The sequence below is a fragment of the Bombina bombina genome, chromosome 1 (assembly GCF_027579735.1).
Source record: "Bombina bombina isolate aBomBom1 chromosome 1, aBomBom1.pri, whole genome shotgun sequence".
Classification (NCBI taxonomy): domain Eukaryota; kingdom Metazoa; phylum Chordata; class Amphibia; order Anura; family Bombinatoridae; genus Bombina; species Bombina bombina.
In genome coordinates this window covers 928,148,886-928,175,264 of record NC_069499.1, presented here as the reverse complement: position 1 = coordinate 928,175,264, position 26,379 = coordinate 928,148,886, and the positions used below count along the sequence as shown (strand labels likewise).

The 26,379-nt window shown below is 34.9% G+C and overlaps 1 protein-coding gene across 1 annotated transcript in view; it reads right to left on the bottom strand.

The window, feature by feature from the left end:
• TSNAXIP1 (translin associated factor X interacting protein 1) overlaps nucleotides 1-26,379 on the bottom strand; it is a 168,647-nt gene that overhangs the window by 36,703 nt on the left and 105,565 nt on the right. The window contains exons 10-12 of the mRNA XM_053715909.1: nucleotides 17,664-17,794; nucleotides 13,931-14,059; nucleotides 1,209-1,367 (exon numbers count right to left, since the gene is read on the bottom strand). Coding sequence (XP_053571884.1) covers nucleotides 1,209-1,367; nucleotides 13,931-14,059; nucleotides 17,664-17,794 — 419 coding nt within the window. The remainder of the gene's footprint in view (nucleotides 1-1,208; nucleotides 1,368-13,930; nucleotides 14,060-17,663; nucleotides 17,795-26,379) is intronic.

Here is a 26,379-nt window from a genome sequence, read left to right as displayed (position 1 = left end):
AACTTGTTTTTATGATTGATGTATGCCTTTAAATTTACCTCAATAAAAATATTTAAAGAAAAGAAAAGCATGTTTCAATGGCTCTTTTTTGCTCTCTAAAAAAACCTAAATCAGACACCTCTACTCCTGAGCTACAGAAAATATGTACAAAAATAATGACAAAAAAATAAGGCAGAAAATATAAAAGTTAATAAAAAATATTTTATTTTAAAAAAAAGCTTATATTTTCATTCTGGCAGACTGTCTGCCAGTACCTAAAATAGGGGTTATCAGTGAGGGGTGGGTGAGGGAAGACAGCTGTTTGGGAGGGATTAGGGGGTGGGAAGTGTCAGATGGGAGGTTAATCTCCACACTAAAGCTAAAATTAACCTTTTAAACTACCTGATTAACCCCTTCACTGCCAGGAATAATAGAAGTGTGGTGCGCAGCTGAAATTAGCGGCCTTCTAATTACCAAAAAGCAATGGCAAAGCCATATATGTCTGCTATTTCTGAACAAAGGGGATCCCAGAGAAACTTTTACAAACATTTGTTGTGCCATGATTGCACAAGCAGTATGTAAATAATTTCTGTGAGAAACCCAAAGTTTGTGGAAAAAATACCAATTTTTTTTTTTATTATTGCATTTGGCGGTGAAATGGTGGCATGAAATATACCAAAATGGGCCTAGATCAATACCTTGGGTTGTCTACCTAAAAATATATATATCGTTTTTTTCATAGGTAAATAAAAAAAAAAGAAGGCTCTATTTCCGTTTAAATGGAGTAATAGCAAAAATACTAAAAATTCTCTGGTATTTTGGGCAAGTTTTTGTCTGAAAGTCCCAGTAGTGAAAGGTTTAAAGGGACAGTAAAGTCCAAATGTAACTTTCATGATTCAGATAGGACATGTAATTCTAAATAACTTTTCAAGTTTCTTTTATCATCAAATTTGATTTGTTTTCTTGGTATACTTAGTTGAAAGCTAAACCTAGATAAGCTCATATGCTAACTTCTAAGCCCTTGAAGGCCGCCTCTAATCTCAATGCATTTTGACAGTTTTTCTCAGCTAGATGGCGTTAGTTCATGTGTGCCATATAGATAAGATTGTGGTCACGCCCATTTTTTGGTGTTTTTGGTGTTTATTGTCCCTTTAAACATGGTTCCCACTCATTACACATCATGGCTACATAAGAGTCTTATACAAGGTTTATATGCAGCGTGTACTCACCTGACCCATCAATATTTTGTAGAATAGATGCATTGATTCATTTGTGATGTATACTCGACAACTCTCATGCACACTATATGACCACTCAACGGCCGCATCGCCAAACCTTTTCTGCAAGTAGTCTATGAAGAACTCCGGCAGTGAGGACTGCTTGCCTCTCTAAACAAGGGAAAACCAAGGTAGTTCTGGTATATCCACATAATATCAAATTATGTTAGATTTACTTACATTATTGTATTGCAGGAGTATCAAAGCTTTTTAAATAGGAGGGCAATGTGTTCATATCACATGACTGGTGAATGCATTTTATAAATTTTGCTTATCAAAATGACAGTCATACATTTCTAAATAAACAAGTTTCAAACAAGATATATACGGCTAGATGACAAGTGGAGCACAATCATATTAGCGCTATAGTGAGTAACACTCAAGTTACATCAATAGCGCTCGAGCAATAGTCTAGGGCCTGCTAACAGCTGTATGTTTGATAACATGGGTTTACTTAATAACTCACATAATAGAGTTCTATGTATGCACCCCGAAAAACTCAGGTTGGCATCCACTCAAGTAGTAAAGTTCTTCACTTAGATATAGGAGATAGAGAGGGCGCCACATAGTGTGATATAGTTTTATGCAAAGTGGTTTAGATCTGTAGCGGTGATGTGCTTACCAGATAATGTTGTACTGTGCTGTGACCAGTACTGTCTCGCCTGCTAGCACTTAAATCAGTGGCTAGTATACTGCCAAAACGAGTCTTTCCTGGGGCTCTTCCTTCAGGCTGTGGGCTCCAAAAAAGAATCTTCAGTATTAGCTGCGAGCAAATCTTTGTTTTGTAACTTAAGATTTTGACTCAGTAATATTGTATAAAATGATGTATACAACTTCCAGAATTTAAAGAATTTTAAAAGGCTTTATTATAACGCGTTTCTCAACCTCCAAGGGTCGTTTCATCAGATATCAAAGCGGATAAAATGTGTTACATATTCTGACATTATATACACATTTGTTAACTAAAACGGAAGTTGTCACAAAGAATTTTAAACCAATGAGAATACATTGTAAAGTTCCAACTGAGAGGTTAATGAAAGGCTCACAGCTGTTACAATTAAAGAGAAATTTTGTTGACATTACATGTAGAAGCTGGATGTTAATACATTGCAAGATTCAACTGAAGGGCCGGTCAAAGGCTCACAGCTGTTACAATTATAGTGAATTTGGTCCGTATGAAACAGCACACAAATTGTAATTGCTAAATACTGCAAAGTGAAAAACTGCTGTGTAAATCCCACAGCTTTGTCAGCATTGCTGAACCTAATAAAAAATATATCTATATATGGAAACAATTTATGGAAACAATTTATCTCCTGAAAATTTAAAATGTTATAAACATTGTGTATGAAATGAGTTTATTATTCTAAATATTTAAATTGTAATCAGTTTATTTCATAGACCGGCTCGAGTCTTTAGTAAGAAATCGTGGCTATTAGGAGGCAAAAGGAAGATTATTATGAATGGTGTGTAAAATATATGTTTTGCTTCGTGATTAAAGCAATTTTGTATGTCAGCTCACGATTTCCTATGGACTCTTTGCTATTGTATAGTGATGTATAAAACATCGTAACCGAGTGTGTAATTGATGTCAGCTCAAGAATTAATATAAACTCTCCGCTGTTGTATGGTCTAAAACGTCAGTGTATGATTAAACTCGGTAATGACAATTTTGTAAATGAGCTCGTGTGATGTCATAGAATCACGGCTTATGGCAGAAAAACATATTTGCATATTGATTGGTTAGAAAAAAGTATATAAACCCAGAGGACCTTCTAAGATTATTTGTTTAATATGAGTTATCCATATAACGGAATATCAAATATTTTTTTGAACTCTGTTGAAATGTTGAAGTCTATGATTGTTATATATGATAGTCATTAACAGTAAAATGTGCTGAAGATAATAAAACAATGTATTTAATTTTAAGTATTCACTTCTCTATGAATCTTTTCTAACTTTTGTCTTTTTGATGAATTTTGGTAGAGGTGTGTTTAAAGATTTTGTGAAAAAATTAAATTGTTTGATGAACTTTACGTAATTTTAATATATTCACTTCACTACGATTCTTTTGTAACTTTTATATTCTTAAAGAATTTAATAGATGAGTGTTAAATGGACTTATGCAGATGTTGCATTATTTAATGTGACTTGCTCATGTGAATATGATGTATATAACTATAAAAATATATGTGTACGAACCAGAAAAAGTAAATCCTTAAATTATGGTGGGCTCTTAGAATTATTTGGAATATGTCATTATCAAAAGTGTCACAGAACTTAATTTTGTGAGCTAGAAATGAATCTGTGATATTGTTATTTTTATAGATATATTTGTCAGTACTGTATACGAATGATTGGTGAATCATAGTGTATGGTGGAGATGAGTTTGATGTTGTAATGCTGGAAAATGAATGTGGTGTTTATATAATTACTTTTAGGTGGATACTTACTAAATGTATTTGTCAATAGGTGTGTGCTGGCCAGTGTGGGTGATGAGTGTTTGAGTCTGATGAATGTATGTATGAAATATGGTGAAAATGTGTATGGTGTGTGTATTGTATTAGTGTGTGTGTAGTATTGGTATGCTGGATGGTATATCCGGTTTGGTTGGAATGTATTTAGAAAAGGAAATGTGCTGAACTAAGGATAGGTATGTTAGTGTGGTACCTGATAGCAGAAAAAGATGATGGAAAGAGGTTGACACTGGAAAGAATATTAATATAATCATAATATAACCTGATGATTAGGTGTTAAAGAAGAATACTGATATGTGTAAAAATAGTTGATAAGATCAGAGATGGTAGAAAAGGGGGGGGATAGTCCTGGTGTTAATGATTGTTGGATCCATCAATTGAAAGCTGCCAAATCCAGATTGGCATTTAGTCCTTGTGGATATAGTGTCTTCAATCGGTAGATCCAAAAAGTCTCACGTTGTCTGAGTTTAGTTAATCTATTGTAATCATTGTTTTTTGGGACAAAATCAATAGGGATGTATTTGAAGATATATGGATTACCATTATGTTTTGTAAGGCAATGGTGGGGTATGCTATGTTTGATGTCCTTTTTCTTGGAATTTTTACAATTGCGATGATGTTCACCCCACCTGGTGCGCAATTTTCTAGATGTACGACCTACATACTGGAGGCCACAAATACACTCCATAAGATATACTGTATAGGAGGATTCACAATTGAAAAAAATAGGAATCTGAAAATTTTCTCCTGTTACTGTGGATTTAAAAATTTTTATACCAGATTTAATAATTTTGCATGTCCCACACCCCGATTTGCCACATTTGTACATCCCACATAAACCAAATATTCCTTTGTTCCGTATCTGAATCTGATTTTTACTTTTATCTTGAATATGTTTCACTTTTTTGCTCGGAGCTAGTTTGCTTCTTAAAGTTGGGGCTCTCCTATACACTATTTTGGGTTTATCTTTCACTAGGTGTTTTAAAATGGGGTCTCTTTGAATTATATGCCAGTGTTTGTATAATATATGTTCTATTTTACGGAAATCTGAGTTGTATTGGGTTATAAAGAGTGTGTCTTTTGTCGTTGTGTTACAAGATTGGCTATTGTCTTTTTTATGGGTAAAAATGTCATTTCTGTTAAGTTTGGATGCTCTTTCTAAAGACTTGTCAAGTAATTGTGGAGGATATTCCTTTTCCAAGAATCTGTTATATAGGATCTGGCTCTGTTCCAAGAATGTATTATGGTCTGTGCAATTGCATCTAATCCTTCGAAATTGGCTATATGGAACGTTGTGTATCCACTTTTTGTGGTGATTGCTGTTATAATTGAGGAAACTATTGCTATCAACATCTTTGAAATATGTTTTCGATTTAATTTGATTGTTATTAATGCTCAAATACAGATCCAAATATTCAATATTGGATGGTTGAATATTAGCTGTGAATTCAATGCCCATGTCATTATGATTGAGGTGGTCAATGAAGTTGACCGCCGTAATATTGTCTCCCTCCCATAGGAAGATGAGATCGTCAATATAACGGCCATAGAAGACCAGGCTCATCCCCAAGTTGGCAGAGTATATATACCTTTCCTCGAAGAGGCCCATAAAAAGGTTAGCAAAACTTGGGGCGAACCTGGTCCCCATGGCCGTGCCCTTAGTCTGTAAATAAAAATTGTCCTGGTAAATAAAATAATTGTGTTGTAATATAAATGAAATACTTTCTAGAATGAAATCACATTGTTGGTTTGGTAAATAGATGTCTTTCTTAAGGAAGTGTGAAATGGCTTGTAAACCTAAAGTGTGTGAAATGTTAGAGTATAATGAACTGACATCACATGTGATCCATAATAAATCCTTATTTTCTATGCTTATGTTATTCAAAAGTTCTAGCAGATGTGTACTATCCTTGATGTATGATGGCAATGTGATTACATACTTTTGAAGATATTGATATACGTAATATGACAAATTATATGTAAGGTTGCCGATTCCAGCGATAATCGGGCGCCCTGGTGGATTATTTTTATTTTTGTGGATTTTTGGTAAATGGTAATAATGTGCTATACTAGGGTTTTGTATTTTGAGAAAATCTTTTTCGTTCTTATTTAAGATCTTTAAAGAAAAGCCTTTCTCTATAAGTTTTGTGTATGATGATGAGTATGTTTCTGTTGGGTCTTTATGTAAAATTTTGTAATAATTTGTGTCCCCCAATATCCTATTTGCCTCACTAATATAATCTTTAAAATCTTGAATCACAATTCCGCCGCCTACTACGAACATCCAAATAGGTTTAGTGTTCTGTCTTCAGAACATACAAGTCCAGCCTTAGACTCAGAAATCCCTAGTACGAGTAGTAACAATCCATCCCTTTTTTTAGGGTTAGGTCCCAAATTGAGGAACGAAAGCCCCCCAATAAGAGCAGGCAAAAGACCCCATACTTTAGAAAGCGAGGCTCCAGAGGCAGAGCCCTTGCCACCAAGGAAAAGAAATTATCCAGACTAGACCAAGGGATCTTTAATTTATCGCCCGATTATCGCTGGAATCGGCAACCTTACATATAATTTGTCATATTACGTAGATCAATATCTTCAAAAGTATGTAATCACATTGCCATCATACATCAAGGATAGTACACATCTGCTAGAACTTTTGAATAACATAAGCATAGAAAATAAGGATTTATTATGGATCACATGTGATGTCAGTTCATTATACTCTAACATTTCACACACTTTAGGTTTACAAGCCATTTCATACTTCCTTAAGAAAGACATCTATTTACCAAACCAACAATGTGATTTCATTCTAGAAAGTATTTCATTTATATTACAACACAATTATTTTATTTACCAGGACAATTTTTATTTACAGACTAAGGGCACGGCCATGGGGACCAGGTTCGCCCCAAGTTTTGCTAACCTTTTTATGGGCCTCTTCGAGGAAAGGTATATATACTCTGCCAACTTTGGGATGAGCCTGGTCTTCTATGGCCGTTATATTGACAATCTCATCTTCCTATGGGAGGGAGACAATAATACGGCGGTCAACTTCATTGACCACCTCAATCATAATGACATGGGCATTGAATTCACAGCTAATATTCAACCATCCAATATTGAATATTTGGATCTGTATTTGAGCATTAATAACAATCAAATTAAATCGAAAACATATTTCAAAGATGTTGATAGCAATAGTTTCCTCAATTATAACAGCAATCACCGCAAAAAGTGGATACACAACGTTCCATATAGCCAATTTCGAAGGATTAGACGCAATTGCACAGACCATAATACATTCTTGGAACAGAGCCAGATCCTATATAACAGATTCTTGGAAAAGGAATATCCTCCACAATTACTTGACAAGTCTTTAGAAAGAGCATCCAAACTTAACAGAAATGACATTTTTACCCATAAAAAAGACAATAGCCAATCTTGTAACACAACGACAAAAGACACACTCTTTATAACCCAATACAACTCAGATTTCCGTAAAATAGAACATATATTATACAAACACTGGCATATAATTCAAAGAGACCCCATTTTAAAACACCTAGTGAAAGATAAACCCAAAATAGTGTATAGGAGAGCCCCAACTTTAAGAAGCAAACTAGCTCCGAGCAAAAAAGTGAAACATATTCAAGATAAAAGTAAAAATCAGATTCAGATACGGAACAAAGGAATATTTGGTTTATGTGGGATGTACAAATGTGGCAAATCGGGGTGTGGGACATGCAAAATTATTAAATCTGGTATAAAAAATTTTAAATCCACAGTAACAGGAGAAAATTTTCAGATTCCTATTTTTTTCAATTGTGAATCCTCCTATACAGTATATCTTATGGAGTGTATTTGTGGCCTCCAGTATGTAGGTCGTACATCTAGAAAATTGCGCACCAGGTGGGGTGAACATCATCGCAATTGTAAAAATTCCAAGAAAAAGGACATCAAACATAGCATACCCCACCATTGCCTTACAAAACATAATGGTAATCCATATATCTTCAAATACATCCCTATTGATTTCGTCCCAAAAAACAATGATTACAATAGATTAACTAAACTCAGACAACGTGAGACTTTTTGGATCTACCGATTGAAGACACTATATCCACAAGGACTAAATGCCAATCTGGATTTGGCAGCTTTCAATTGATGGATCCAACAATCATTAACACCAGGACTATCCCCCCCCCCCTTTTCTACCATCTCTGATCTTATCAACTATTTTTACACATATCAGTATTCTTCTTTAACACCTAATCATCAGGTTATATTATGATTATATTAATATTCTTTCCAGTGTCAACCTCTTTCCATCATCTTTTTCTGCTATCAGGTACCACACTAACATACCTATCCTTAGTTCAGCACATTTCCTTTTCTAAATACATTCCAACCAAACCGGATATACCATCCAGCATACCAATACTACACACACACTAATACAATACACACACCATACACATTTTCACCATATTTCATACATACATTCATCAGACTCAAACACTCATCACCCACACTGGCCAGCACACACCTATTGACAAATACATTTAGTAAGTATCCACCTAAAAGTAATTATATAAACACCACATTCATTTTCCAGCATTACAACATCAAACTCATCTCCACCATACACTATGATTCACCAATCATTCGTATACAGTACTGACAAATATATCTATAAAAATAACAATATCACAGATTCATTTCTAGCTCACAAAATTAAGTTCTGTGACACTTTTGATAATGACATATTCCAAATAATTCTAAGAGCCCACCATAATTTAAGGATTTACTTTTTCTGGTTCGTACACATATATTTTTATAGTTATATACATCATATTCACATGAGCAAGTCACATTAAATAATGCAACATCTGCATAAGTCCATTTAACACTCATCTATTAAATTCTTTAAGAATATAAAAGTTACAAAAGAATCGTAGTGAAGTGAATATATTAAAATTACGTAAAGTTCATCAAACAATTTAATTTTTTCACAAAATCTTTAAACACACCTCTACCAAAATTCATCAAAAAGACAAAAGTTAGAAAAGATTCATAGAGAAGTGAATACTTAAAATTAAATACATTGTTTTATTATCTTCAGCACATTTTACTGTTAATGACTATCATATATAACAATCATAGACTTCAACATTTCAACAGAGTTCAAAAAAATATTTGATATTCCGTTATATGGATAACTCATATTAAACAAATAATCTTAGAAGGTCCTCTGGGTTTATATACTTTTTTCTAACCAATCAATATGCAAATATGTTTTTCTGCCATAAGCCGTGATTCTATGACATCACACGAGCTCATTTACAAAATTGTCATTACCGAGTTTAATCATACACTGACGTTTTAGACCATACAACAGCGGAGAGTTTATATTAATTCTTGAGCTGACATCAATTACACACTCGGTTACGATGTTTTATACATCACTATACAATAGCAAAGAGTCCATAGGAAATCGTGAGCTGACATACAAAATTGCTTTAATCACGAAGCAAAACATATATTTTACACACCATTCATAATAATCTTCCTTTTGCCTCCTAATAGCCACGATTTCTTACTAAAGACTCGAGCCGGTCTATGAAATAAACTGATTACAATTTAAATATTTAGAATAATAAACTCATTTCATACACAATGTTTATAACATTTTAAATTTTCAGGAGATAAATTGTTTCCATAAATTGTTTCCATATATAGATATATTTTTTATTAGGTTCAGCAATGCTGACAAAGCTGGGGGATTTACACAGCAGTTTTTCACTTTGCAGTATTTAGCAATTACAATTTGTGTGCTGTTTCATACGGACCAAATTCACTATAATTGTAACAGCTGTGAGCCTTTGACCGGCCCTTCAGTTGAATCTTGCAATGTATTAACATCCAGCTTCTACATGTAATGTCAACAAAATTTCTCTTTAATTGTAACAGCTGTGAGCCTTTCATTAACCTCTCAGTTGGAACTTTACAATGTATTCTCATTGGTTTAAAATTCTTTGTGACAACTTCCGTTTTAGTTAACAAATGTGTATATAATGTCAGAATATGTAACACATTTTATCCGCTTTGATATCTGATGAAACGACCCTTGGAGGTTGAGAAACGCGTTATAATAAAGCCTTTTAAAATTCTTTAAATTCTGGAAGTTGTATACATCATTTTATACAATATTACTGAGTCAAAATCTTAAGTTACAAAACAAAGATTTGCTCGCAGCTAATACTGAAGATTCTTTTTTGGAGCCCACAGCCTGAAGGAAGAGCCCCAGGAAAGACTCGTTTTGGCAGTATACTAGCCACTGATTTAAGTGCTAGCAGGCGAGACAGTACTGGTCACAGCACAGTACAACATTATCTGGTAAGCACATCACCGCTACAGATCTAAACCACTTTGCATAAAACTATATCACACTATGTGGCGCCCTCTCTATCTCCTTTTCTAACAGTTACATCCCCGCTCTCTGGGAACAAGAGGAGCTGCCTTCATTTAAAACACCGACCAACAAGACAATCTCAAAGAACTTGATTTTTACCACTGGTCTCTTACAGTCATCAGCCGAGTCAGAGTCACTCGATAAAGGACATAGTAAATATACATATGCAGTTCAATTTGTTGGATCACTATATTATTACTATACATACACAATTGTACCATTTTATTATTTCATTGCTTTTGTGAAAATTCAAATACTTATATACTATCAGCCATATTTTTCCACCCTGCCCATAACAGCGCGCCTTTTGTATTCCTCAGTGGGATACCACACATTCACTTAGATATACACTATGGTATTTTATTGAAATTTAAGTTATAAACACTTCTTACATACATATCTACGTACTTACAGTCAACAACCAGGGTGCAGGTCAAAGTTATGTAGATTACCATCAAGAATGAGTCCAAACATTATTAGTGGTGACGTTTCGGGCAATGCTCCCCTTCTTCAGATCAACCGGAACACCAGACAGAGACTTAAAAACCTTAAACTCCACTCCCTGGGGGTCACCACTAATAAATGTCTGTATACGTTTGGCTTAAATGCAGCGAGTGTGGACTCATTCTTGATGGTAATCTACATAACTTTGACCTGCACCCTGGCTGTTGACTGTAAGTATAGGGTGTACTAAAAAAACATTTGTCGCGTTAAGATTCTTTGATAAACATTTTTTTACGATCTTGTAATAACAGCTTGTGCACTATATTTAGCATGAGACCAAGTCCAAGATAATGCACCCTGTGCTCCATTGTGCTCCACTTTTAATCTAGCCCTTATGCTAGCCAAAAACCTACACACCAGCTTGTAAACATACACACTGGATTCTCACAGAGAAGATGATAATATGCAAACTGTAGATATTGGCAACAAGCTATTGCTCTAATATGGGTGAGCAGCAAACATGATGACAGACAAATGCTTCACTATAGCACCACAAAGTCATATGTGGCACATATCAGTGGGAGGGCCCTACGCTACAGAAACAAAAAATAAAGGAACAGGGAGGTATGGGGCAGCTAAACTACAGAAAAGAGGTTTGGGGGTTAATAAACATTGATCACAAGAGTGGGGGAGGTGGTGGGACCACTGCACTACAAAAAAATGTTTGTTTAAAAAAAAAAAAAGGGGGTTTTAGGTACTGGCAGACAAGTGGGGTGACCAGTGGGGGAGGGAAGAAAGCTGTTTGGAAGGGATCAGGGGGTGGGAAGTGTTAGGTGGGAGGGTAATCTCTACACTAAAGCTAAAATTAACCTTACAAGCTTCCTAATTAACCCCTTCACTGCCAGGTATAATAGAAGTGTGCTGCGCAGCTGCAATTAGTGGCCTTCTAATTAATGAAAAGCAATGGCAAATCCATATATGTCTGCTATTTTTGAATAAAGGGAATCCCAGAGATGCTTTTACAACCATTTGTGCTATGATTGCACAATCAGTATGTAAATAATTTCAGGGAGAAACCCAAAGTTTGTGAAAAAATTTACCATTGTTTTTTTATTTGATTGCATTTGGCAGTGAAATGGTGGCATGAAATATAACAAAATGGGCCTAGAGCAATACCTTGGGTTGTCTACTTAATATTTATATATATATATATATATATATATATATATATATATATATATATATATATATATATATATATATAGTTTTGACAGGTAAATAAAAAAACAAGGCTTTATTTCTGTTTAAATGTAGTGATAGCAAAAATGCTGAAAATTCTCTGGTATTTTGGGCAATTTTTTCTCTGAAAGTCCTGTTAGGGAAGGGGTTAATTACTTATTTGAATAGAAATATATTTGCAACATACATGTATTGGCAAAAATGTTTCTAGTAAAAGTTATCACTGTTTTAGTGTTAACATTTTTCCCTGCACGTGCATGTGAAGCATAGCTAGATATTCTCAGTGCACCAGCATTTTAAATACTGCAGCTGCTCAGAGCGCCAGTGGGGCTTGTATTATGTCAGCAATTAAGATATTGAGTGTTTACCAGATGGTACAGCAAGTTCTGTGTTTAAAATGCTGGTGCACGGTACATACTTAAATACACTTTTGAAACAGCTATAACTTTATTAGAAGCATGTTTGCTAATACATGTATATCACAAAAATGCTTCTATTCAAAACTGAAATGCATCCATGTGGATTCCCATTTGGGCTGGAATGTCCCTTTAAGCATGATCAAAGTTCCAGTTATGAAGCCTATTTTCAAGTGATTATATAATGTCAATGCTATATCAAACCCTTAATAAATGTGACAGTGAGTTAGTTTTTGACTGGCAATCACTGAAAGCCTTAAACATTCTAAATAAATATATTTAGTAGTTCTTAAAATCTAAATGGTCTGGGGGTTTTTTGGCACTAGGAGGAAATGTCTAAGCAAATCTACAGCCCAAATGGTTACACTTCAGATTTGACCGAAAAATAAATTTAATGGCTGTCTTGTGCCTTTTTAAAAGATGAAGTTAACATTATTTCCAAGGATATTACTTTACTTCTACACATGCACATTATTTTAAAAAAAGGTTTAATGGTGCCCAAGATATATTGATTTTAAGAGTAAACCATATTTTTTTCACCTCAGTGTTCTGTATTTGTAAATATGAAGTCTGACTTTTGTATAAGAAAAGGAGGGACTGACTGAAAGTGTTTAATGTTCTTGATTGTAATTTTAAACTGAACTAATTTTGAATTAACTATATTTTAATACTAATAGAGGTGGAAAAACATAATTTTAAAATATTAGTTTAAGAGCAAACCTAACTAGTCCAGAGAGAAAAAGATACTAGTATATTCAATTTAAAATATAGAAAGATGCTTAATTTCTAATAATGCACTACAATTGTTTTATTAGTCCAGGATTAGTGGAGATTTCCATCTCTGCTTATAGATCTTTAAAACTAGAGTGTAGAAAATTCCTAATCATCACATGTAACAGATACATAAAAATGTGTGCCTGTTTTAGGCATAAACAAATGTGCAGGTTAGATTATTTGCTACAGATAGAGAAATAGGTCAAATAGACTTTGGTTTTTATCAATTTGGTCCCTAGAGTCAGCCCTATATCTGCTGTGGTTAAATGAAGAGAATCTGGGTGCGGAAACATAGGAGAAGATGTAGATACTCGTGCACGCATATAAACATAGGAGAAGATGTAGATACACGTGCACATAAACATAGGAGAAGATGTAGATACTCGTGCACCCATATAAACATAGGAGAAGATGTAGATACTCGTGCACGCATATAAACATAGGAGAAGATGTAGATACTTGTGCACTCATATAAACATAGGAGAAGATGTAGATACTCATGCACACATATAAACATAGGAGAAGATGTAGATACTCGTGCACGCATATAAACATAGAAGATGTAGATACTCGTGCACGCATATAAACATAGAAGATGTAGATACTTGTGCACTCATATAAACATAGGAGAAGATGTAGATACTCGTGCACGCATATAAACATAGGAGAAGATGTAGATACTCGTGCACGCATATAAACATAGAAGATGTAGATACTCGTGCACGCATATAAACATAGAAGAAGATGTAGATACTCGTGCACTCATATAAACATAGGAGAAGATGTAGATACTTGTGCACGCATATAAACATAGACATGTTGAAAAGTTAAAGCAAAAGAACATCACATTACCTGCTCATCAGATGCTATTTTCTCTTTCCATACATCTCTCAATAAAACCGACACCTCCTTTGCACTTAACTTTACATTTTTAATTGGTCCTTCATGTTGTAAATGTGCAGGCAAAGTGTCCCCTTTCCCCTAAGTAAGAACACAAATAAATAGACCGTATAATCAGAAACATACATATTACTAAGTTACACTACTAATATAAGGCTAAAATTAAACTTTCATGATTTAGATGGAGCTTGTAATTTGAAGACATTTTTAAATTCACTTATATGATCAAATTTGCTTTATTTTCTTGCTATCCTTTCTTGAAAAGCATATCCTTATTAGAAGCAATGCACTGTGGCTACATTTTTAGCTATTGCCTTTGGCCTACAAGATGTATTTAAAGGGACGTGAAACCGCAAATTTTTCTTTCATGATTTAGGAAGAGCATACATAACTTCCAGTTCAATTCTATTATCATTCTTTTGGTTGCTAGCTGAACACATGGGGTGAGCTAATGACAATAGGCATATATATGCATCCACCAATCAGTAGCTAGCCCCCAGGTGCTTTGCTGTTCTTTAGCTTACCAAGATAAACCTTTCAACAAAGGTTAACACAAGAAGGAAGCAAATTAAATAATAGAAGTAAAAAGTTGTTTAAAAATTGTATGTTCTGTCTGAACTATGAATGCATAATTATGACTTTATTGTCCCTTTAAGGGGATATAAAACAGCCTGACTCATTGTTAAAAAAAAACACTAAGCATTGGGTTATACTTCATAGAAATTGTTGTAAAATGTATTGTTCATCATTTTAAAATATATATTTTTTCTTTTTTAACTTCATTTGTAAAGGGTCCCTACTTCCTGACACAACCCTACAAGGGGGCTGGGGTCTCTACAGGAAGGCAAAGTGATAGTTTTTCCTTTGAAGTGTTGCTAGGATACTTTTAATTTAGCTGCAATCAGTTTATTGCCCATGTTCAGTAGAGGACTTTTACAGCAAACATCAATTGACAATAGAACCTAAGTTCTCTAATGTCTGTTTGCTTATTTAGCTGAAGGAAGTGGCTACACTGAGAATTTCTAAGTACTCATTGAGCAAGAGAACAAGTAAGTTGCTTGCTGTTTTTGTAACACAATCTGTTTCTTTTTATGTTTGCATTGATTTAACATATGTTTTTCTATCAAAGGAGCTCTGTTTATTATCCTTTTAACTCTCTCCCATCAATGCATTGCACCTCTGAAGCTGGCCTTAATTATATGTTTAATCCTTCTGTAGGTGTTTTACGTCCCTTTAAATGTAAACTTGGCAACTCATTTAACTCTACTTTAACAGTGCTACAATTCATTAAAGGATCACAGCAATATCATAAAAACTTTAAATTATCTTTATATTTATTTTATCAGTTTTAGGTGACCTCATTTGAAAATACAGCAATAGTTTTATTACAATAATCACATAGCTAATGTTATCTGGAGCTATATTTTATATACACAGACATTTCTATACTCATTAAAGGAATAGTTTTGTCAAAATTATACATTCATGATGCAGATAGAGCATGCAATTTTAAGCAACTTTCTAATTGACTCCTACTATAAATTTTTCTTCGTTCTCTTGGTATTTTTATTTGAAAAAGCAAGAATGTAAGTTTAGGAGACGGCCCATTTTTGGTTCAGCACCTGGGTAGCGCTTGCTGATTGGTGGCTAAATGTAATCCACCAATCAGCAAGCACTACCCACGGTGCTGAACCAAAAATTGGCCCGTCTTCTAAGATTACAATCTTGCTTTTTCAAATAAAGATACCAAGAGAACGAAGAAAAATTGATAGTAGGAGTTTATTAGAAAGTTGCTTAAAATTGCCTGCTCTATCTGAATCATGAAAGTTTAATTTTGACTAGACTATTCCTTTTAAATTATTGTTGTTTCTATGCTGAGCTCTAAAGGGTAACCATGATAAGTGAGTGTGTTTATTTAGCACCATGCTAGGAATCAGTGATTAAAGACTATAAAACAATAAATAAATGCTAGATAGAACAATATATTTAGAAGACAATACTATCCTGTGAATAAATTGTACGTTGTTGTTGTTTATTATATTAGATGTTGAAATATTAAACAAATAAGTGTAAAGTATTAGTGTCCATAAAGCACTGCTCCCCACCATGTTGTAACCTAGGTTTCCTTTATCTAATCTAAATGAGTCACTAGGCTGTGCAAATAATGTCTGTGTGGAATATAGCAGTGAAGCCTGGAGTCTGCACTTCCACTTGAGGGAAGCCCTCAATTTTCAAACTTAAAGGGACATAAAACCCAAACATTTTCTTTCATAATTCCGAACATAACATTTGTAACAACTTTCCAATTGACTTCATACTAATAGAGCTTCATTCTTTTGGTATCCTTTGCTGAACAATCAGCTACTACTACAGGAAGCTAGCTTAACACATCTGGTGAACCAATGACAAGACACATACATGTAAAGCCACCAATTAGCATCTAGCTCTCAGTTGTTTTTTGATGCTTCTGAGCCTACCTGTGTATGCTTTTCAACAAAGAATTCCATAAGAATGAAGGAAAATAGATAACAGAAGTAAACTAAAAAGTTGTTTAAAATTGCTCTATCTGAATCATGAAAGATTAATTTTGACTTTGTTATCCCTTTAAAGGACCACTAAACAAAATGGAATAGCATAATCAATAAATGCATAATAAAAAGAGAAAAGCATCTAGTTTGAACTTAACATGAGTAGTATAACAAATTTTTTGAGAAATTACAAAGTTAGTTTTATTTTACTTCCCACTGCATCATGTGACAGCCATCAGCCAATCACAAAATGCATATATTTCTATACTGTGAATCTTGCACATGATCAATAGGAGCTGGTGCCTCAGAAAGTGTGCATTTTAAAAGATTATGCACATTTAGATAATGGATGTGAACTGGAAAGTTGTATAAAATTGGGTGCTCTATCTAAATCATAAAAGTTTAATTTTAACTTTAGTGGTCATTTAAGTTGCCGAAAAACAAAACAAAATAATTTAAAGGGACATGAAATACAAAATTGTTCTTTCATGATTCAGATAGAGCATTCATTTGTAAACAACTTTCCAGTTTATTTATATTAGGTACTTTGCTTCATTCTCTTCGCATCCTTTGTTGAAGAAGCAGAAATGCACATGGGTGAGCCAATAAGTGAGGCATATATGTGCATCCACCAATCAGCACCTCCTGAGCCTACCTAGGTATTCTTTTCAACAAAGGATAACAAGTGTACAAAACAAATTAAATAATAGAAGTAAATTGGAAAGTTCTTTAACATTGTATGCTCTCTCAGAATCATGATAGAACCTGGGTTACACTTGCTTATTGGTGGCTAAATGTAGCCACCAATAAGCAAACTCTATCCAGGGTGCTGAACCTTAAATGGGCCGGCTCCTACGCCTTACATGAATGCTATTTAAATAAAAATACCAAGATAACAAAGAGAATTTGATAATAGGAGTAAATTAGAAAATTGATTAAAATCGCATGCTCTATCTGAATCATGAAATAAAAAAAAAATGTCTGTTTCATATCCCTTTAATGTCCTGTTAAAATCCAGGCGCAGGAGGATCACACAGAAGATATAAGGTAAATAAATACAAACAAAGTCAGCTTCACCACTTTACATATGAAGTCCCAGTTTTAAAGATAAATGCAGGGTGTAAAGTGGTCACAACAAATGAATACTGGTGTTTTACCATTCCAATGAAGAACTCCTTGTCCTTAAGCAATCTGGTACCCATCTCAGTGAGCAGAATGTTCACCAACTGATCACTGCTCTTTCTTTCAGGCTGTGACAACAAACGTTCAAAGACTCCAGGAAGGACATCTGCGGACATAAAACATAAGAAAATCTGTATTTATACAGAGTCTATTTGTGAGACAAAAGCCTTTATCTTCACATCACATTCAATGCTAGTGTAGAACAAAACCAGTCAGATAATGTCAGTAGGAAAAATCTAACATTAAACAGGGTCTGTTATGGGTAAGGTTAATCTCGAATAGTAGAAAAATGAGTTACAAAGTCTGTAACAAAAAAAGAGTGCTTTACCCCCTACAATTATATAGGAGAAATTCTCACTGAATAATACAGGAATGATTGTTTAACCATTCATACTTTATCTTAATTGGTTTAAATATTCAATCATACACATTTAAAAACACTTAAACTCTCTAGATATCAATATATAGCATAGATGTGTGAATAATTCAACCCCTCTGAGAAAGCGTGAGTGAAACACGTGTGAGGGGTCTGGCTTCAGAGAGTACATACTCTCGTTTTTTTAACCGCTTACTCTCCATGATAATTGTTGATTGCAATAATTTTTGCCAATATCTTGTAAATGTGTGTTATATTCTGAGATCAGACGTTATGCTATGATAGTGAAACAAGTCAGTTAAACGTTAATCTAGCCCCCGCTATACACGACAGAATCTATTACACTGAACAGCTGTGCTAAAGTTAACTGTGTAAGCAAGGACTTTATAATTACAGATAGAGTATTAGCTAGATAGCTTTAATCTCACAATCTGACATCCCACATTTTAACAGGTCCTCTTGTTACAGCATTATTTCTGAGTGTATTAATAGCCAGCTACAAAAGATAATGTTTGTATCTGACTGCTTGATATTATACAAACCAAGTACAATGTTTCACATCTAGATACATGATTCTCAGAGGTGTTATTCACACACCTATGCTATATATTGATATCTAGAGATGTTAAGTGTTTTTAAACGTGTATAATGAATAGTTAAACCAATAAAGATAAAGTATGAATGGTTAAAAAACATTCCTGTATTATTCAGTGAGAATTTCTTCCCCCCCCATACACACACAGGTGCTTGTTGATTACAAACATATTTGGCACCTATAGATACTTACCATTAGTACTACTTTACCTACTATCTTGATACTATAGTCATCTCAAATAGAGCCAACTATCTCCATTTGGAACAAAAAATGTTTAAAGGGACATTAAATTTAAAAATGTTCTTTTATGATACAGATAGAGCATACAATCTTAAGAAAGTTCCCAATTTACTTCTATTATAAAATGTACTTCATTATCATGGTACCAGCAGAAAAGCAGGTAGATAAACTCAGGAGCATGCACGTGTCTGGAACTGCTTTAAACAATGTTTATACTGCTGCCATCTAGTGCTCTTGCAAGACTGCTGCCCTATAGCTCTCTGGATGAGTGCACGTTAACTAGTTAGGTCTCTCTTCAACAAAGAATACCATGAGAATAAAGTAAATTTGCTAATAGAGATACATGGAAAACTTTCTTAAAAATTGCATGCTTTATCTGAGCCATGTAAGAAAATAAAATTAATGTCCCTTTAAGGTTCTCCTGGAACAAAAGCCCTCACAGATTATATTCACCCGTAGCCCTCCTTATTTATGCACAAGAAATGACAGCATTACAAAATATCTGTATGTAAAATAAATGTTTTTAAAACTGTAATTTTGTTAAACATTCAAGAGGTTTTTCTAGGGGTGTGTCCCTGTAAAACAATGCAGATGTTATTATCGTACTACCTTTGCTGCAACCAATTAGGGACAAATATAAATGAGCACTTGCACAAAGTCACAGTTTAGCCTTTTCAACATTAGTCACAATTTTTTTTCTACTTAAAGGGATAGTAAACCAAAAAAAATATTTTATGATTTAGGTAGAACATACAATTTTGAACAACTTTCCAATTTACTTCTATTATCAAATTTACTTCATTCTCTTCTTATCCTTTGCTGAAGGGACAGCATTGCACTACTGGCAGCTAGCTGAACACATCTAGTTAGCCAATCACAAGAGACAAATGTGTGCAGACACCAATTAGCAGCAGCTCCCACTAGTGTATGATATGTGTGTATTCTTTTTCAACATGGGATACTAAGAGAACGAAGCACATTTAAAAATAGAAGTGAATTTAAAAGTGTCTTAAAATGACCTGCTCTATCTGAATCATGCAAGTTTAATTTTGACTTTCCTATCCCTTTAAACATTTCCCTTCTTTTCATAAGAATGCGCTTAGACTCAGACTACACTACTCACTTTGCTAGTCATTATAACGTTCTCATAAAATGATGTAACCAAAGCTTTAATATTAGGCAGCATCAAAAAGGTCAAATTTAAAAAATACACTATTTGTAGGCACATTCATTGCTGGGAGCGGTGTAAATTTTGACACCACGTTTAGACTCACAGGGTGCAATTATCCAAGAAAATGGTCAGTCCCTGTGAGTGGCGAGCTGCCTCCCATAGAAATACAATGAGAGCTCTCTGCTATGTAGAAGTTAGCAATGGAGGACAAAGTATATATATGAACCCCGGGACGCGAAACCCAAAAATTTGCTTTCATGATTTAGGTAGAACATACAATTTTAAACAACTTTCCAATTTACTTCTATTATAAAATGTGCTTCATTCTCTTGGTATTTGTTGAAGGAGCAGCAATGCACTACTAGTTTCTAACTAAAAACATGGGTGACCCAATGACAATCGGTATATATATATATATATATATATATATACAGCCACCAATCAGCAGCTAGAATCTAGGTTCTTTGGTGCTCCTGAGCTTACCTAGATAAACCTTTCCGCAAAGGATAACAAAAGAAGGAAGCAAATTAAATAATAGAAGTAAATTGGAAAGTCGTTTAAAATTGTTTGTTTTTCCTAAATGATAAAAGAAAAGTTTTGGATTTCATGACCTTTTAATATATATATGCTGTTTTCAGTACACTGTACCTTAAAATCGTTGTTGTTTTCATATGCATAGATTTTCCTTTCTGAGTAATTAGTGTTTTGCGTATATCGATAAAAGTTTGCCAAAATTGAATTTGTGAGAAAAAACAGTGAGATCTGTAGGGCAAAACTGTTTAGATAATTATGCTTGGATTTGAGAATGTTCAGCCTATTTTACACTATAACAATACATTTTTTCCTGTGTATTTTTGTGTGAATGGTTCAATTATTCTTTTTGCATGATTTTAAAAATTACAATTTTGTAAACTTTTGTACTGTATGCATCTTGTTCATATATGAAAATGCAGTAACGAGACACTCTATTTTCAAGGTAAAAAGAATTACACTAGGGAAATAGAAGTACTGGAGAGCATTCTTAAATAATCTCATCAGTCCACAGACCTTTAGATCATTGGGTCCTTAGTAAAACTCAGTGCATGCCATTGATGAATATTTATTGTCATAGTTTTTGTCAATGAATTTGACTCTGAAAAAGGTCTAGTCATGGATAGTGTCCACCTGGAAAAGGACTGGTCATTTATAGTGCCTACTTTGAACAGGACCAGTCATGGATAGTGCCTACCTGGAACAGGACCGGTCATTTATAGTGCCTACCTGGAACAAGACCGGTCATTTATAGTGCCTACTTGGAACAGGGCTGGTCAGTTATAGTGCCTAATTTGAACAGGACCAGTCATTTATAGTGCCTACTTGGAACAGGGACAGTTATGAATAGTATCAGTAGGGATATTACTCTGCTATTTGTAACTACATTTTATTTTATAGTAAAACACTAACGCATTATAACCAATGGCTTACTTTATAGTAAAGATACTGATGGATACATCTATAGCAAAGCCAAGAGTAAACAGCTATTTCACATATGGAGATGAGAAGAAAGTTTTGTCCCAATAGAGAGCAAACAAGGACTGACAGAATAAAAAGAGATTCACAGCCCAGGGTCTATAACTATATTGGGAGACCTAAGTATCAAGAAGATATTTATAACCAACCCCAAATAGGAAGCACATTATACCACAGTGCCCACCTAGAACAGTGTCAGTCATGGGTTGTGCCCAATTGAACCAGACCATTCAATATCTCATAGGATAATAATCCTGCTAACTTACTTCAAGACTTAATTAAAAATTACCAGAGTCAAATTAAAACTAATAAAAAACACACTTACTAATAAATCAATTTCTACATATGTAAGGTGATATCATATTCACTGATGTGTATATAGCTTCATACAACTTGAAGTCATTTCTTTTACAAGTCTTACCCTCTTACTCTATATAACCCTTCTCTTTCCTTGAAGCTTTAGTTCACATATAGCCAATCTAGGACCTATTTGGATAGAAGGGTGGGAAAAACATTATCCCTAAATAATACTAAGGAAATAAATCAGGTATGAGACACAAAAACAGATATGTCTGAGTAGGCATTTATATGAATTATTATCTTGTTTTCTCTTATATGCCTGTGATAATATGATACAAGTGAGGAGTAAAAACCCTTGCTTAGGTCTGAGGAAGCACTGACAAAAGGACCTTCCGCCTAATGGAAAATGAACATGCACAGAAAACCAGATAGTTATCTTGTGTAGCTGTTGCCTGATCCTTCATTATGAAATGGTAGCTTTTGTAGAATATACCATTTTAAAGTAGTAGATATTTCTTACTAGTAGGTCATAAGGAAAGTTTAACAAATCCAGCTAACCAAAAGAGTTTCTTCTTTTTCTGGAACTACAATGGAAATACGTAGATACTCAGCCTTGCTGAAATATTTTATTTCTACCAGAAAGCAGAAAGGCCAGCTACATGAAGCCTGTGTAGGAGAACTGTCTTATCAATCTCAGGCTAAAAAAAGAATGACAAAACAATAATGTTTGGAAGAAGATTAAGATTACTTCAAAACTGCCTTAACCTGATGACAAGATCAGATATGGAGCAACAGAGCCACACAAAAAATCTAAAAAGTCAGCCATTTTGGACACCTAATGTATAAGTTTGAAAGGATGAAATTACAAAACCTGCAGAACCAGTGAAAAATGACATGAAGACGCAGGATGATTGAGCATAGGAAAAAATGTTTAGAGTTTTAAACAATGCGAAAAGAGCTAACTCCATCAAAAAATAAAAATTAAAGTGTGGAGACCACCTGACCTTTTAGATAGCCAGTGGTGTCACTAGGGGGGGGGCGGGGGGGCGGGCCGCACCCGGGTGACACCCACCAGGGGGTGACACCAAAAAAAAATTTTTTTTTTTTAATTTTATTGAAATTCAAAGAAATACAATGTTGAGATGCATAGATTTTTTTTTATTAGAGGGGCTGGCATTTGTGAACATTGGTGGGACTGGGGAAGATGTAGACACACAATTTTTTTGCCCCTTGAGCCAGTGCTGCAATTTCAACAAATAGTTTTCCCGGCTGCTTTTGCTTGTTTGTACTTTGCTTCTCCCCTGCCCAATTTCGCTATGAATGTTGTGGGCATGCCGTGGGGCTTGCAAAGTTGCGCTGCTAGCCTAAGCCTGCCTGCCTATCTGTGCTCACTGCTCAGTGACATGTGGAGCAGTCGAGTCACTCACTGCTGTGCTGTCTCTCTAAACGGGAACTGGCAAATCATGAGGGGATGCCTGGCACCTGACCGCATGACTGTTTGACACTGTCTTTAAAGTGAAGGAGCCACGTATGATGCCCACCAGACCATTACGGTTACGGTACACTAAGTGCACACTGAACAGGTAGGAGGGCGGGCGGGGGTCTGGGGGTGTGCAGAGTGCAGAGGTGATTGGCCATAAGAAGCGGTAGGCACGCGGCCCGGGGCTGTGCACTGACTTGGAACAGAGTCAGAGAGCAGAATTTTCATAGTTTGCACCTAAAACTTTTCTTTAGTGATTTATTTTTAGAGTGCTCTGTTTATCTTTCATTTGATGCTCTGCTGAGCCAGGGAGCAGCTCTAGGCATGAGCTTTATAATTAATGCAGTGCAGTTTACATATTTTGTATGTGTGTGTCTGAGTTTTTGTGTGTGTGTGTGTCTCAGTGTTTTTGTGTGTGTGTTTTTGTGTGTGTGTCTGAGTGTGTTTCCGAGTGTTTGTGTGTGCATCTGAGTATGTTTTAAGTGTGTCTGAGTGTTTGTATGTGTGTTTGCCTGTGTTTTTGTGTGTGTCTGCTTTCTGGGGGGGGGGTGACACCATAACTTACCGCACCGGGTGACACCAACCCTAGTGACGCCACTGCAGATAGCTGATAACCAAATACATCTTCCTAGAAGTTAGAAGATGATCCACCAATAGTCCCAATCCAAAAATCATTCAGCATCATTAGAATGCGTCTACAACTTCTCTGACCAGGGAGATTTATCGTCCCTGCTTGCGTGATTGGCTGTGAGCCAGCAGGAGGTGCTGGCAGTGTATTTCTGCCCGCTAGCCATAATTCCCGGGCGGACAGGCATGGAGATGTCAGCCCCTGTCTGTCTGGACTTTCATAAATGGATCCTAATGTACGTAAGTATGTTAAAATCTGTCTGACCCAGCTGGATGCAACAAGGCGATTGCTTAGGTCACAGCACAGCCTCATTTTATTTGTAACTAATTGGTCACAGCTAGGGAGAGCAAGAACATAAATACCACCACATTTTTTCAAGAGGTGTATATCCCTGAACTGCTCTTGATTTGCAAAACCTTTTAAATTATGCTAACATAGGGGTAGACCCCAATCCGTTTGAAAAACGTATGCGTATCAAAGGATTTATCTACAAAAATACCAATAAGCATTAAAAGTGATTTTCTGTAGAAGCAGATAAGATTATATTTTTGTAAAGGATTGTGATAGACCACATAGTGAGTGTTAAATGATTTGAAACTTTTTTTGTATGCAGTTCTTTTGCAATACAATGTTTATTAGTTGATATACTAAGCAAATGTAAAACATTGACTTTAATATTCCTTTACAAAGTCCAGTTATAGATGACATCACTCAGGTGCAATACTAGTTATGGACAAGGTCCAGTTAGAGCAGGAACAGCCATAGATAAGGTTCGCTTAGAAAAGGATCGATAAGGGATGAAGTTCAGCTAGACAAGAACATTGATGAGCAGGGTCCAATTACAACAAGTTTACTCAATCTTAGGTTCAGTAGTAACCATTTACCTACTGTACACATACATCAATTCATTTATTTGTATTCATTCCTTTGTTAATATGCTGTAATAGATGCCATTACCATCAATGAGGAAAAAAAATATTTGAAAGTAGCTGTGCATTATTCTTGATAATAATACTTACTTAAAGGGACAGGTAACGGATTTTTTTTATGATACATATATGAGAACATACAATTTTAAACAACTTTCCAGCTTGCGCCATTATCTTGGTATCCTTTGCGGAACAGGCAGCAATGGACGACTGGAAGCTCGCTGAACACATTAGGTGAACCAATGACAAGAGACATATGTGTGCAGCTAACAACCACCTACTAGCGCACAGCAGTTTATTGCTGCTCCAGACCCTACTTAGGTATGCTTGTCAACAAAGGATACCAACAGAACAAACTAGATAATAGAAGTAAATTGAAATGTTGTTTAAAATCGCATGCTCTATCTGAATCATAAAAGTTTAATTTTGACTTTACTGTCCCTTTAATATCTACTCTTGAGAATAATAACTGCCTTAAAACATTATTCTCTCAAAGTGTGAATTCCAAATTAAAGCCAGTAAGTAACAATGATTCCAAATACTATAAATAAATTGCCATTTGCTATTGAAACATTCATTTAGGCAGTTCAAAATGAAGGTAAAAAAGTTAAAGGGACACAAAAGTATATTTTTGTTGCATTTTAAAATGTTTATTAGTTACTTTTTTTTTACTGTGGCTGTGGCTATCCAAATAAGCAAATGGGTGCATTTTGGATATGGAGAAAACGATTTCTGCAAAGAAGGTGTTATTTTATTTTTAAACTTTTTTTGCTTGGCTTATAGGTTGTTACATACAACAGAAATGTCTTGTAATTACAATGGGCTAGATTATAAGTAGAGCGCAAAATATTACTTCCGCAAAAGCGATATTTGCACTCCACTTAGTAAAAACAGTGCATGCAAATGTTCGCTGGTATTACAAGTGAGGTGCAATGTGAACGTGACCTCACGTTCGCATTGCAAGGAAGCATTGCGCTCACGAGAGCACGCTTCCATGGGCTCCAATGGGAGCCTTGTTCTCATGATGTGAGACACGGCATGAGAACTAACGCAGCAAAAGGTGTAAGTCACACAGCGATGGGCAGCAGATTGTAAATATATATGTATATGAATATAGAAGGAAACAAAGAACTCCTCGGCACTCCAAAGGTCACGATAAGATAAAAGTTCCTTTATTAGTTAGCACAGCTTAAAAACATAAATCCACATACAGCAGCCCAGTAAAATCACACATAGAAAAGGAAAACAGGGGGAACATCACCCTCCTGTGACATCATAAATGAATATATATATATATATGTGTGTGTGTGTGTGTGTGTGTTAATATGTGTATATACACATATTAACATAAATATACATGTATATATTCATACAACACACAGAGAAAACCCAGCACTCACTTACAAGCTCTCAGCTAAGATTTAAAAGCAAAAATGGAAAGGTTAGTCACCGCATCTGGCCAA